This window comes from Garra rufa, chromosome 4 (genome assembly GCF_049309525.1).
Source record: "Garra rufa chromosome 4, GarRuf1.0, whole genome shotgun sequence".
Taxonomy (NCBI): domain Eukaryota; kingdom Metazoa; phylum Chordata; class Actinopteri; order Cypriniformes; family Cyprinidae; genus Garra; species Garra rufa.
Genome location: NC_133364.1, coordinates 26,484,295 through 26,499,481, shown reverse-complemented (window position 1 = coordinate 26,499,481; position 15,187 = coordinate 26,484,295). Strand labels below are relative to the sequence as shown.

Sequence of the window (15,187 nt, the reverse complement as noted above, 5' to 3'; positions counted from 1 at the left end):
ATGTGACATCTAGTGTATCTCCTCAGGTTGATGTGTATATTTATGAGCCCAAAGGTATCAAGTTTGTCACGGCCTCTAATACACTGGGCGAGCAATTTTCAGAATTGACCAAAATCACCCACAGCAAAGAAAAAGCCCACATTGTGTTTAAACCAAGTATGCAGCAGCAGCGCAAGTGTGAAAACTGCACAGACAGTGCAGTGGATGGCGTGTTTACCGTGAAATATGATGTGGAGAGAGAGGGCAATGCTGGAGAACTTCAGGTACAGATGTACATTCACTTTTACAGCTAATAGTTGATTTACAAAATCACAACCTGGTGTAAGTTCGCAAGTCGGTTGTGCTGGTTTAATATCATATATACCAGATAGATTTTATTAATATTTCATTTTTATATTTTCCATTTCCATTTTAATTGTATTTAAAGTTGTAGCAATTTTGTGGTGTTACTAAATTAAAATGAAAAATGTGGACTTGGCAACTGGATGGATTGATTGATTGATTTTTCAGTTAGTGCTTTTATATATAAATATATATATATATATATATAAATATATATATATTTTTTTTCAAGTAATAGAAATGTCTTTCTGGTGTAATTTATTAACTTTTGTCAGAAATCATGCAGCTGTGTTTATTATTATTATTGATATTATATTGTTTTCAGTGTTATTATAGTTAAACTAAAACTAAAACCTTAAAAAACAATAACTGGAATAAAAAAATAATAATAATAGCAACATTTCTCATTTCCACATTAACCAAAACTTAAATAAAAAATAATGACATTTAAAATAATAATAATAATAATAATAATAATAATAATAATAATAATAATAATAATAATAATAATGACAAACAAAAATTATTAGAAAATTATGGAAAATGGAAAATTAAAAAATGAATGTAAAATATTGATATAAACTATAATAGTTTTACAATAATACTAAAATAACACTGATTTAATTAGATTTTTTAAATTAAATTATTTGTAATAATAATAATAATGACAAACAATCTAACAAACATTGACTGCAATTATTGGAAAATTAGAAAAAATAAAAAATAATGTAAAATATTCATATAAATCATAATAGTTTAACAATAATACAAAAATAACACTGATTAAGTTAGATGTTTTATTAAATAATTTTATTAATAATATTAATAACAATGACAAAACCAAACTAACAAACTTTGATTAAAATTATTAGAAAGTTATGGAAAAAACAAAAAATACTAAAATAACACTGATTCAATGATTCAATTAGATTTTTTTATTCAATTATTTTATTATTATTAATAATCATAATCATAATCATAATCATATAAACAAACTAACAAACTTTGACTAAAATCATTAGAAAATTATGAAAAATGAAAAACAAAAAACAAATCCAAAATATTCATATGAGCTATAATAGTTTCACAATAATACTAAAATATCACTGATTTAATTCAAATATTCAAATATTTTTAATAATAATAATAATAATAATAGTAATAATAATAACAATAATAATAATAAAAATAATAATAAACAAACTAACAAACTTTAACTAAAATTATTAGGAATTATGGGAATTGGAAAATTAAAAACAATGCAAAATATTCATAAAAACTATAATAGTTTCACAATAATATTAAAATAGCACTGATTCAATGATTCAATTTGATTTTGATTAAATCATTTTATTATTATTATTATCAATAATAATTAATAATAATAAAAACAAACAAACTTACAAACTTTGACTAAAATTATAGAAAATGAAAAAAAAAAACCTAATCCAAAATATTCATATAAACAATAATAGTTTTACAATAATACTAAAACATCACTGATTTGATTAGATTTTTAAAATTTTATTATTTTTTATAATAATAATAATAATAATAATAATAATAAACAAACAAACAAACTTTGACTAAATTAGAAATTATGGGAAATGCAAAATATTCCTAAAAAATATATTAGTTTCACAATTATAATCAATTTGATTTTTAAAAATAGATTTAACCTTAAAAACTAAAAAAATGTTTTTTTTATTAAATGAATAAAATAAAATTATATAAATATATATTCACACATGCTTTAAGTTTCAATAACATGGTTGCAAAAAAAACTGTAAACCTTATACAAGCTAAAAATGTATGATCAACCAGCTCACACTGCATAAAATTTAGTTTAACCCTCTGAAGTTTTTTTTATCTCCTCTATTCATTCACAATTTTCATTCAGTAACCATTTTACTATACTGTAGAAAGTTCCTGCTAATCACACAAAAGCACACGCATACTATGTATATCTTATACTCTATTGCCTTCCCTTTTTCATATATAGTATGTGCAACAGTATGTAGCATGCTTTACTTCAATAGGTGCCATTGCTGATGCACTGTTTTCTATCTCTCAGGTGTCTGACGGTCATTTCATTCAATTCTTTGCTCCATCTGATCTCTCTCCTCTCACCAAAAACATTGTTTTTGTCATCGATGTGAGTGGAAGCATGTGGGGACTGAAAATGAAACAGGTATGGATATGTTTCCAATCAGGATCCTATCAGGATGTGCTTTTTGTCGAATTACATTGTGTGACGATCCATTACTGTAAACGTCTTTTAGCGCCTTTTTGTGGAAGCAGTGGAGAACTGCAGTTTTAATTGAATTGTTGCCACCATGTGGTCATCGAGTAAATTGTAGGGCACTAGAAATCAATTTAGAGTCTATTTACTTTCTTAAAACTCAGGGATTTTCATTCATTTTGTTAAGAACTTGATTAGAAATTATGAAAAAAATTGCTTTACAGTCGAAAATTAAGTTATTTTAAATGGTCACACAGCTAAAATGGCTGAATGTAACATTTTCCTTTCTTTGTGCTTTTAGTTAGCTTTTAGTTAGCTTTCCAGTTAGTTGCAAAAAGCTCTCTTGATTTGCCGTTACCAGTAAAAGTCACTTTAAAACTTGAGAAACAAACAAGAGCTAACAGCTTTTGTGTTGTGTTTTGTAGACAGTGGAAGCGATGAAGGCTATTCTGGACGATCTGTCGCCGGATGACTCTTTCAGCATCATCGATTTCAATCACAATGTCCGTTGCTGGAGCGAAGATCTGGTCCAAGCTTCCTCCATCCAGGTGGACGAAGCTAAAAAGTATGTCCAAAGCATCAAGCCCAATGGAGGTGAGACAATCTGTTATTAAGCTGAAACATTTCTTCAAAATGGACACCATTGTTTGTCAATGACCTTGTGTTTAACCCTAGGCACTAACATCAATGAGGCTTTAATGAGAGCAGTGCAGATGCTGGTGAGAGCGTCCAATCAGGGACTGATGGACCCTGGCTCTGTGTCTATGATCATTCTGGTGTCTGATGGAGACCCAACAGTGGGTAAGATTTATAAACCTTAACGCTATGCAACCGAATTTCTATTTCCTGATGTTTCCCCTGATGTTTCTCTTTTCATGTCTTGTTTAGGAGAAATAAAGCTGAGCAATATTCAGAAAAACGTGAAGCGCGTGATGAGGGAGGAGTTTTCTCTGTTCTCTCTCGGTATTGGCTTTGACGTGGACTTTGACTTCCTGGAGCGGATTGCTATGGACAACAGAGGTGTCGCCCAGAGGATTTTTGCCAATCATGATGCCGCAGAGCAGTTAAAGGTTCGTTTTATCTTTCTAATCGTGACAAATGACAGGATTTTTTGATTAATTGCTTGGTTTCTGAGGTAACCCTGCCCACAGTGAATCCTGCTCATTCTTAACATCAGATATATTCAAATTATCTGTTATTGTGCCACATCATACAGCATTTTCTTTTAAATTATTTATTTGTAATATGTCATTTCTATGTATAAAGACACATTTATACTGTGTTTAGAAAAAAAAATTCAAGGCTCTATCTATTTGATCAAAAATACAGAAAAAAATTACTTTTGTGAAATATTACTGCAATTTAAAATAAAAAAAATCTTTTAATATCTTTTAAAATCTAATTTATTTATATGAGGCAAAGCTGAATTTTCAGCATCATTACTCCAGTCTTCAGTGTCACGTTATCCTTCAGAAATCATTCTAATATGATGAATTACGATTAATGATGGAAATTTGGATTTTCTGGGACCTGTGATGCTGTTTTCTTTTTTCTTTTTTTAAGAAATTAATGCTTTTAAAGTGATATTAAACTTATATTGTTAGAAAAGATTTCTATTTTGAATAAATGCCGTTCTTTTAGAATAAAGAATAAAAGAAAAAAGTATCACAGGTTCCAAAAAATATTAAGCAGCACAACAGTTTCAATATTTATAATAAATCAGTATATTAGAATGATCTTTGAAGGATCATGTGACACTGAAGACTGAAGTAATGGCTAATAAAATTTTTTAGATTTGCATCAGAGGGATGAATTATATTTTAAAATATATTAAAATAGGAAACCAATATTAGAAATTGCAATAATATTTTACAATATTACCTTTTTTATGTATTTTGATAAGAGCATAAGAGACTCCATTAAAAAACATCAAAAATCTCACTGATTCCAAACTTTTGAACGGCAGTGTGTATAAACGTTATCAAACTCAAATTCATGGCAAAATATATCATTATACACATATTTAGTTAACATTTTAACTTAACAAGTTAATTTTGACAGCCCTAAAAGATACATTTTGTAAAATTCTGTCAAATTATCCACAGACCGCACTTTGTATATACCAGTAATAAACAGCAATTAAATTGGGCAACAAATGCATTTTTTTTTTCTACAAAAAACCTTTAAAAAAAATTGGTTTCAAAAAAAGAAAACTTAAACTTTGTTCAAAATTGTTAAAATATCAAAGTCTGCAAAAAGTTGTGAATTACTGTATGAACACTGTATAAACATTTCTCATCAAATTCTTCAAGTACTTCAAGTATCTGAGCTATGATATCTGGACTAATTTTATAGATCTACAGTCAAACCAAAGATTATTTCCTTCCTTACTTCCTTTTCTTCTCTCTCCAGACTTTCTATAGTCAAGTCTCCTCTCCTCTCCTGAAGTCCATCACCATTCATTTCGCTGAGAACACTGTGAGCAACTTGACTCAGAATCGTTTTGATAAGTTCTTCAGTGGTTCTGAGCTGATAGTGGCAGGGAAACTCCAACCGTCAGATCTCACATCGCTGCAAAGCTTCACCACCGCTTCTGCTGTAAGCCCCATGCCACTTTTGTCTCTTTTAAGATTTTAAAATTCAGTCTTCACGCCTTGTTTAATAATAACTGTTTTGCTTCTCTAGGCAAACATGGACCTGAACATTCAGACTGAGGCGGATATTCATGAGTTGGACTCTGTGCTCAGCACACATCAACATTCCTTCACTGGCTTCGCTCGGCAGATGTGGGCCTACATGACTGTCAATCAGCTATTGGCTGAACGGTGAGAGAAAAACAACCCTGTGTTCACTTCAGGAGCAGTTTTGCTACATTTAAAGTACTGATCTATGAATCATGTTCTTTATGTTTCTTATTTATTTTGTTATTTATTTTCAGTTTTATAGTGCATTAAAATATTGAATATGTATTGACTTGAAACTGATATAGCAGCTGGGAAATGCATGGCCATTATATTAACATTATTTATAGTTTTATTAACTAAAATATCATACCATGTTCAGACAGTGACACACAAATGTGGACATGTCCAATACAAGTGTTCTATACAACATTTAGCAGATATAGTAATGCTACCTGATTTGCTGAAAGACAGACATTGGTAAAAATGCCCTGGTACAGTGGCCAAAGGAAATTAAACTTAAAAGGGTTAGTTCACCCAAAAATCAAAATTACCCCATGATTTAGGGGTAATCCACAAGGTAATGGACAAGGTAATCCAGTGAACAAGCACCAACAAATACACAGAGTGACAATACACAATACTTCAGCAACCAAAGGCTATGAGAACATGGTATATATAGGGTGATGCTAAATAGGTAAATTACACAAAGCTGAAAGCAATGAAACATGATCATCCATGCAGAGGTTGGTGGGAATTGAAGTCCACAACAAACAATCTGTGAAAAGTGGCATGAAAAGAGTGCCCTATGGTGGCTGTCATAAGCACACCAGCAGATGGCTGTGACATAACTCCCATATTAAAGAGCAGATTCCAGACACTCCATCAAAGGTGGAATAAGTCTAGGAGGGAGGTGAAGAAGAGGCAGACCAGGGGAAGGATGGTGGACCAGGCCCATGTGTTGGAAGAGGGCCTGGGGCCAGAGGTAGACCAGAAAGCCGAGGCGGAGCAAGAAGCCAGGGAGGAACCAGCAGAGCAGGAGGCCAGAGCAGTGCAGAAGACCACCACAGCAAAGCAGATGGGTCCGATGATCCCCAAAGTGGAACTGATGGACTGGAGCAAACTCTGGAGTGAACTCAAACTTGAGTGGACTCAGGAGTGGATTCGTGGACTAGAACAGACTCTGTAGTGAACTAGTAGATGGGAGCGAACTCTGCAATGATCTTGTAGACTTTATTAGACCCCTAATTCCTGTGGTAGTGCTGGAGGCTCTGGCGTGGTGGCCATCTTGTGAAAGGGCTCTGGAAAGCCTCCTCTGGAGCAGACTCTGGAACTACTTCCTTTGGAGCAGGCTCTGGAACTGCTTATTCTGGAGCAGGTTCTAGAAGAGCTTGCTCTGGGTCAACAGGAGTGGACCTTACTGCACTCCTCCTTCTATGACTTTGTTTGAATGTGGGAATCAATGAAGAGTCCTAGACTTGACTTGACTTCACAAGGGGGGCAGGGATGGGACAGTACCTGAAGCTAGATTCTGGTGGTTGGTAGAGCTGCAAGTACCTGGAGAAGTTCCAGAAATCCAACAACGTTACCAGCTCCATCTCCCAATGCAGTAGGGATTCATCAGACAGAAGTTAAAAATGTCAGCCTCTCCACCTATATTCTAAACATTTGAGCGAAAGCACACACCCCCATTCCCTGCTGGTGAAGTGCAGCCAGACTTTGAAAACAGACTTCTCTAGACAGGTCCAATGATACCCACAGTGGAGCAGAAGACCACCAGGATGAAACTGACAGAGCCATGGCCACCATGGAGGAGCAGATGGAGAAGAGAAAAAACACTGTGAATCAGGCAGAACTCTCCTTAGCTTGAAATAGGACAAGCTGAAAGTTCAGAAATTACCTCCGTGGCCATAACAGGGCAAACTGAGAGTTCAGAGATGGGCTCTTTGACACAGGACAGTCAAGGGATTCTCGAGTGCACTCATTCAATCCCACAATGCAACGTAAAAATGAGCGTACGACCGATGTACACTCAATGGCTGGAGATAACCCATAATGCATTGTGATTAAATTCCCGCGTCTCACCAGAAGATGGCACCCACAGCTGAATCATCCATCTGTTCATTTTACAATGCACTCGATTTTGAAGTAACATAAAGTGCATCCATCCATCCTAAAAAGTACTCCACATGGCTCCAGGGGGTTAATAAAGTAAACTCTAGTTTCTGATAACTGTTGTAAGTGCATTTATGAGAGAGTGGCGTTCCAGTGGATGAAGTAGGACAAAGGCGAGACCAAGTTTTATTTACAGCAAAGGAAAACCGGGCTACTCTTGGCTTATGTTGAAATCCAACATTTTCTTTACACATCTCATTTTGTTTTCCTGATTCTTTATGCTAAATGGAAATTTCTGTCTTGTGTTTCCCATTAATCATACTTATTGAGAACTTTGCCTCTGTTAATTTCCTCTCATGTAGCTCTCTAGCTTCTACTTCAAATAAGAAGCGTAGGATCACCCAGAGAATCGTGGCCCTGGCTGTGGAGCATCAGTTTGTGACCCCTCTCACCGCAATGCTGGTGGAGGGTGAAGACGAGGGCAAGGCAGAACGACTGATCGCAGACTCGCCCAGAGACTCCAAACATGGCTGCTGCTCAGGTACCAAATCCAAACAGTCAATATTGTAAAAAGCTTTATTAAAGGGATAGTTCACCCAAAATGAAAATGTATTCACCCTCCACCGGTTCTAAACCGGTATGAGTTTTAATAATCCAGGTAAACTGTATTTTTTTTGTCCATACTATGGAAGTAAAACGTTACTGTAAACTGTTTATAGACAGTTTATAATTTTTTTTATTCCGTACTTAGCCACTGCTCCATTATCTGGACCACCGCCGGTGCAACGCTTAGTCTATTCAAATCCTCCCTGGGTTCAGCCTACACCTGCTCCAACTCCCAAAGAAGCAGCCGGAGTGCATGAAAGTATGATTCCTGGACACATCACTACTGGTAATGCAGCACAGTCAATAATAGACAGTTCACATGGATTTTGATTTGAGTTCACTTTTAAATTCAGAATCAGTATGAATGCAACTAGAATTGGTTTCTTGGTACTTATGCAAGACGCTACAGGCAAAAACGTTGTATTTTTCATGCACAGGTCAGTTTTGAGATTTTAAGCTATTTGGCTTTTCATAAGGTGTTGTTTCAGACGAGTGGAAAGGAAACATCCAGAATATCGTTTTATTTGTTTATTTTATTCCATTGTACAGTTGAAGTCAAAAGTTTTCATACACCTTGCAGTTTTTTTTACCAAAATAAGAGGGATCATACAAAATGCGTATTATTTATTTATTTAGTACTGACGTGAATAAGATATTTCACATAAAATTCGTTAACATATAGTCCACAGGAAAAAAATTATAGTTGAATTTATAAAAATTACCCTGTTTAAAAGTTTACGTACACTTGATTCTTAATACTGTGTTGTTACTTGAATGATCCACAGTTTTTTGTTTTTTTTGTTTTGCGATAGTTGTTAATGAGTCCCTTGTTTGTCCTGAACAGTTAAACTGTCTGCTGTGCTTCAGAAAAGTCCTTCAGGTTCCACAAATTCTTTGGCTTTTCAGCATTTTTGTGTATTTGAACCCTTTCCAGGACAACTAAGGGTCTCATATGCAACTATTACAGAAGGCTCAAATGATCAATGTTGCTTCAGATGGTAACACAATGTATTAAGGGGGGTGAAAACTTTTGGAATTTGAAGGTCAGGGCAAATTCTGTAATCTGTAAAATCTTCTGTAGCTTCTGAGGGCAGTACTAAATGAATAAAAGAAGATTTTTAGGCAAAATAAGAAAAAATGTTCATTCTGTTCAAAAGTCCCCCCCCCCCCCCCCCAGCACTAAATGCATCGTGTTTCCTTCTGGAGCATCAGTGAGCTTTTGAACCTTCTGTAAGAGAGTTCCTCAGTTGTCCTCAGTGTGAAAAGATGAATCTCAAAATCATACAGTCATTCTTGGAAAGATTTCAAATACATAAAAATGCTGAATAACCAAAGAATTTGTGGGACCTGAAGGATTTTTTCTGAAGAACAGCAGGCAGTTTACTGTTCAGGACTCATGAACTATCACTTTTGCAGTATTGCAGCTTTTCGCAAAATACCTTTAAATCCTTTCTTTCAAGATGATGTTTAACATTTTTATTTTGAAGAAATCTCCACTTCAGTATCCACTTAAAATCTTAAGGAATACTGATCTACCCCTGCTACATATTTAGCTGTGAATCTCTCATCCTTTTAATTTCAATGCAGTGGACAGTGATCCCCACTTCATCATTTACTTACCCAAAAGCAAAATGGACATCTGCTTCAACATTGACTCCAAACCAGGACACATCCTCAACCTGATTTCAGATCCTGGAACAGGTAACTTGATGTCTTCAATCACTTGAAAAAACTCAGATCCTTTATTTATTTATTTATTTCATATTCCATATGTTTTTTTCCCTGTCCAGGAGTCACAATCAATGGTCAGTTGGTTGGGGCCAAGAAGATGAAGAACAACAAAATAAACACATATTTTGGCACCATCTCCATATTCTCTAAAACAGATGATGTGCAGGTTATAGTAGGAACCAACAGAATCGATTTGATGGAGGGCAGGAACAATCACTCCTTTTCTTGGGGAGCCACAGCTGAGCTGGTGCTTAAAAGGTATCGAAAATCAAACATACTCCAACAAATACCACAAATATGGTAATTAGTAAATATTCCTGCTTGAATTGCAGATTTTAGGAACTAAATTGCAGTTTTGTTTAAGGGATAATTCACCCAAACATGAAAATTCTGTCATTAATTACTCACCCTCATGTCGTTCCAAACCCGTAAGACCTTTGTTCATCTTTAGAACACAGATTAAGATATGAAATGCGAGAGCTTTCTGACCCTGCATAGACAGCAACACAACTACCACATTCAAGGCCCAGAAAGGTAGTAAAGACATTGTTAAAATAACATATGCTAATATAATATATGCACAATTCATGCTTATCAGAATGAGGGTCACCATAATGAAAGAGCAACATGTTACCGTGACAATTGATGGGAAGATTTCAGTAATGGTGCTTTTGCATCGGGTGTGGAAGAAGCATCCTGTGCAGGTGGACTTCCTGGGCATTTACATGTCTAACGACAACAAATACTCCACGCAAGTTCATGGTCTCATTGGTAAGCCACTTAATATTTAGAACATACTTTATTCAACACACCAACAAGTGTGTGGGTCTTGTTCTTAAAAAAATGTTTTTTTGCGACTCACAACAGGTCAGTTTGCACAGGAGCCAAAAGTAAACGTGTATGGCGTGCATGAGGGAGCAGATCCGAAGAAGAAAGAGGCCACAATGGAGGTGAAAGGCAACAAACTAGCTGTCACCAGGTACTGTCACATACAAATCTCATTTCTTTTTAAAAAATATCACACACACACGCACACATTTGTTTCATTATGTTTGTATGTCATAAGCCCATCTCATAGATTTCGATTGTTTTTATATCAGGTTAATTAGATTTTCAATGGCCTACCCCAAAACATAACAATCACAGAAACTGTACGAAACACTATTAAATAGAAACATGATTTGACCAATTTATAAGACATTTATCTAGTTAAATGTCCTCACTAGTTTTATATATGTGACCCTGGACCACAAAATCAGTCATAAGGTTAAATTTTACCTTATGAGATATATACATCATATGAAAGCTCAATAAATAAGCTTTCTGATGATGTATGGTTTGTTAGGATAGGACAATATTTGGCCGAGATACATCTATTTGAAAATCTGAAATCTAAGGGTGTAAAAAATCAAAATACTGAGAAAATCACCTTTAAAGTTGTCCAAATTAAGTTCTTTGCAATGCATATTACTAATCAAAAATTACATTTTGATAGGTTTACAGTAGGAATTTTACAAAAAATCTTCATGGAACATGATCTTTACTTAATTTCCTAATGATTTTTGACATAAAAGAAAAATCAATAATTTTGACCCATACAATGTATTTTTGGCTATTGCTACAAATATACCCCAGCGACTTAAGACTGGTTTTGTGATCCAGGGTCACATATATATATGTCCATATACATCCACCACTGAATAAAAAAAAAAAAAAGGTTATTGCGACTTTTTTTATTTCGCAATTGTGAGAAATACATTTAGAATTGCAAGATAAAAACTTGCAATTCCTACTTTTTTTCTCAGAATTATGAGATATAAATTCTACAATTGCGAGTTCTAAAGTCCAATTTTGAGGAGGGAAAAGACTGATATATTCTCAGAATTGGAAGTTTAGATCTTACAATTCTGACTTGACTCACAATTGCAAGTTTATGTACCAAAATTCTGAGAAAAAAGGTTATGATTGTGACTTTTTATCTCATAATTCTGACATTATTTCTCAAAATTCTAACTTTATAGTTCACAATTACAAGTTTATATCACACAATTCTGAGAAAATGTCAAGTTTGCGAGTTTATACCAGGCAATTCTGACTTAATTTCTCAGAATTGCAATTACATGTCTAATGACAACAAAGTTCACAGTTGCATGTTATAAAGTCAGAATTGCAGGTTGATCTTTTTTCTCAGAATTGCTTCAAAATGTGACTTTTTTTTACAGAATAGCTTGATATAAACTCACAATTTTGTGTTCAATTCAGAATTGCAGGATATAAACTTGCAGTTCTGAGAAATAAGGTCAGAATTGCGACTTTTTTATCTCATAAATCTACTTCTCAGAATTGAGAAGTTTATTTCTCAAAATGCTGACTTGAGTTTATATTATGCAATTCTGAAAAAAAAATCAAATTTGCAAGTTTATATCTTATAATTTTGACTTTTTAACTTGCAATTGTCAGTTCATATCATACCATTCTTACTTTATTTCTCACAATTGTGTTCATATCACACAGTTGCATGTTGTAAAGTTAGAACTGAAAGATAAAAACACACAATTCACAATTCTCACAATTGCGAGATATAAACAATTCTGAGAAACAAGGTTAGACTTAAAATTTGTCATAATTCTGACTTTATTTCTCAGAATTGCGAGTTTATATCACAATTCTAAGAAAAAAAAGTCAAATTTGCAAGTTTGTATCTCATAATTCTGACTATAATTTGCAATTGCAAGTTCATATCACGCAATTCTGACTTCATTTCTGAGAATTTCAAGTTGATATCTCACAATTCTGACTTTTTCCTTCAAAATTTGACTTTTTTTTTCACAGAATCGCTTGATATAAACTTGCAATTTTGTTTTGAATTTAGAATTGCAAGATATAAACTTGCACTTCTGAGAAATAAGGTCAAAATTGCGACCTTAGATTAGTAAATCTATTTCTCAGAATTGAGATGTTTATTTCTCAAAATTCTGACTTTATAACTCACAATTGCGGGTTTATATTACGCAATTCTGAAAAAAAAATTATTTGCGAGTTTATATCTTATAATTCTGACTTTATAACTCGCAATTGCGGGTTTATATTACGCAATTCTGAAAAAAAAAATTATTTGCGAGTTTATATCTTATAATTCTGACTTTATAACTCGCAATTGCGGGTTTATATTACGCAATTCTGAAAAAAAAAATTATTTGCGAGTTTATATCTTATAATTCTGACTTTATAACTCACAATTGCGGGTTTATATTACGCAATTCTGAAAAAAAAATTATTTGCGAGTTTATATCTTAGAATTCTGACTTTATAACTCACAATTGCGGGTTTATATTACGCAATTCTGAAAAAAAAATTTATATGCGAGTTTATATCTTAGAATTCTGACTTTATAACTCACAATTGCGGGTTTATATTACGCAATTCTGAAAAAAAAATTATTTGCGAGTTTATATCTTATAATTCTGACTTTATAACTCACAATTGCGGGTTTATATTACGCAATTCTGAAAAAAAAATGTATATGCGAGTTTATATCTTATAATTCTGACTTTATAACTCACAATTGCGGGTTTATATTACGCAATTATGAAAAAAAAAATTATTTGCGAGTTTATATCTTATAATTCTGACTTTATAACTCGCAATTGCGGGTTTATATTACGCAATTATGAAAAAAAAAATTATTTGCGAGTTTATATCTTATAATTCTGACTTTATAACTCACAATTGCGGGTTTATATTACGCAATTCTGAAAAAAAAATTATTTGCGAGTTTATATCTTATAATTCTGACTTTATAACTCGCAATTGCGGGTTTATATTACGCAATTCTGAAAAAAAAATTATTTGCGAGTTTATATCTTATAATTCTGACTTTATAACTCACAATTGCGGGTTTATATTACGCAATTCTGAAAAAAAAATTTATATGCGAGTTTATATCTTAGAATTCTGACTTTATAACTCACAATTGCGGGTTTATATTACGCAATTCTGAAAAAAAATTATTTGCGAGTTTATATCTTAGAATTCTGACTTTATAACTCACAATTGCGGGTTTATATTACGCAATTCTGAAAAAAAAATGTATATGCGAGTTTATATCTTAGAATTCTGACTTTATAACTCACAGTTGCGGGTTTATATTACGCAATTCTGAAAAAAAAAAATTATATGCAAGTTTATATCTTATAATTCTGACTTTATAACTCACAATTGCGGGTTTATATTACGCAATTCTGAAAAAAAAAATTATTTGCGAGTTTATATCTTATAATTCTGACTTTATAACTCGCAATTGCGGGTTTATATTACGCAATTCTGAAAAAAAAATTATTTGCGAGTTTATATCTTATAATTCTGACTTTATAACTCGCAATTGCGGGTTTATATTACGCAATTCTGAAAAAAAATTATTTGCGAGTTTATATCTTATAATTCTGACTTTATAACTCGCAATTGCGGGTTTATATTACGCAATTCTGAAAAAAAAAATATTTGCGAGTTTATATCTTATAATTCTGACTTTATAACTCACAATTGCGGGTTTATATTACGCAATTCTGAAAAAAAAAATTATTTGCGAGTTTATATCTTATAATTCTGACTTTATAACTCGCAATTGCGAGTTTATATTACGCAATTCTGAAAAAAAAAATATTTGCGAGTTTATATCTTATAATTCTGACTTTATAACTCGCAATTGCGGGTTTATATTACGCAATTCTGAAAAAAAAATATTTGCGAGTTTATATCTTATAATTCTGACTTTATAACTCGCAATTGCGGGTTTATATTACGCAATTCTGAAAAAAAAAATTATTTGCGAGTTTATATCTTATAATTCTGACTTTATAACTCACAATTGCGGGTTTATATTACGCAATTCTGAAAAAAAAATTATTTGCGAGTTTATATCTTATAATTCTGACTTTATAACTCGCAATTGAGGGTTTATATTACGCAATTCTGAAAAAAAAAAATTTATTTGCGAGTTTATATCTTATAATTCTGACTTTATAACTCGCAATTGCGGGTTTATATTACGCAATTCTGAAAAAAAAAATGTATTTGCGAGTTTCTATCTTATAATTCTGACTTTATAACTCGCAATTGCGGGTTTATATTACGCAATTCTGAAAAAAAAAATATTTGCGAGTTTATATCTTATAATTCTGACTTTATAACTCGCAATTGCGGGTTTATATTACGCAATTCTGAAAAAAAAAATATTTGCGAGTTTATATCTTATAATTCTGACTTTATAACTCGCAATTGCGGGTTTATATTATGCAATTCTGAAAAAAAAATGTATTTGCGAGTTTATATCTTATAATTCTGACTTTATAACTCACAATTGCGGGTTTATATTACGCAATTCTGAAAAAAATAATATTTGCGAGTTTCTATCTTATAATTCTGACTTTATAACTCGCAATTGCGGGTTTATATTATGCAATTCTGAAAA

General features: G+C 32.6%; 1 protein-coding gene across 2 annotated transcripts in view; it reads left to right on the top strand.

The window, feature by feature from the left end:
- LOC141333783 (inter-alpha-trypsin inhibitor heavy chain H2-like) overlaps nucleotides 1–15,187 on the top strand; it is a 68,232-nt gene that overhangs the window by 51,494 nt on the left and 1,551 nt on the right. For both annotated transcript variants that reach the window (XM_073838920.1, XM_073838919.1), the window contains exons 7-19: nucleotides 27–263; nucleotides 2,417–2,533; nucleotides 3,010–3,178; nucleotides 3,260–3,385; nucleotides 3,473–3,654; nucleotides 4,997–5,182; nucleotides 5,270–5,409; nucleotides 7,743–7,921; nucleotides 8,132–8,272; nucleotides 9,574–9,687; nucleotides 9,777–9,975; nucleotides 10,316–10,488; nucleotides 10,585–10,696. In XM_073838920.1, the coding sequence (XP_073695021.1) occupies nucleotides 27–263; nucleotides 2,417–2,533; nucleotides 3,010–3,178; nucleotides 3,260–3,385; nucleotides 3,473–3,654; nucleotides 4,997–5,182; nucleotides 5,270–5,409; nucleotides 7,743–7,921; nucleotides 8,132–8,272; nucleotides 9,574–9,687; nucleotides 9,777–9,975; nucleotides 10,316–10,488; nucleotides 10,585–10,696 (2,075 nt within the window). The remainder of the gene's footprint in view (nucleotides 1–26; nucleotides 264–2,416; nucleotides 2,534–3,009; nucleotides 3,179–3,259; nucleotides 3,386–3,472; nucleotides 3,655–4,996; nucleotides 5,183–5,269; nucleotides 5,410–7,742; nucleotides 7,922–8,131; nucleotides 8,273–9,573; nucleotides 9,688–9,776; nucleotides 9,976–10,315; nucleotides 10,489–10,584; nucleotides 10,697–15,187) is intronic.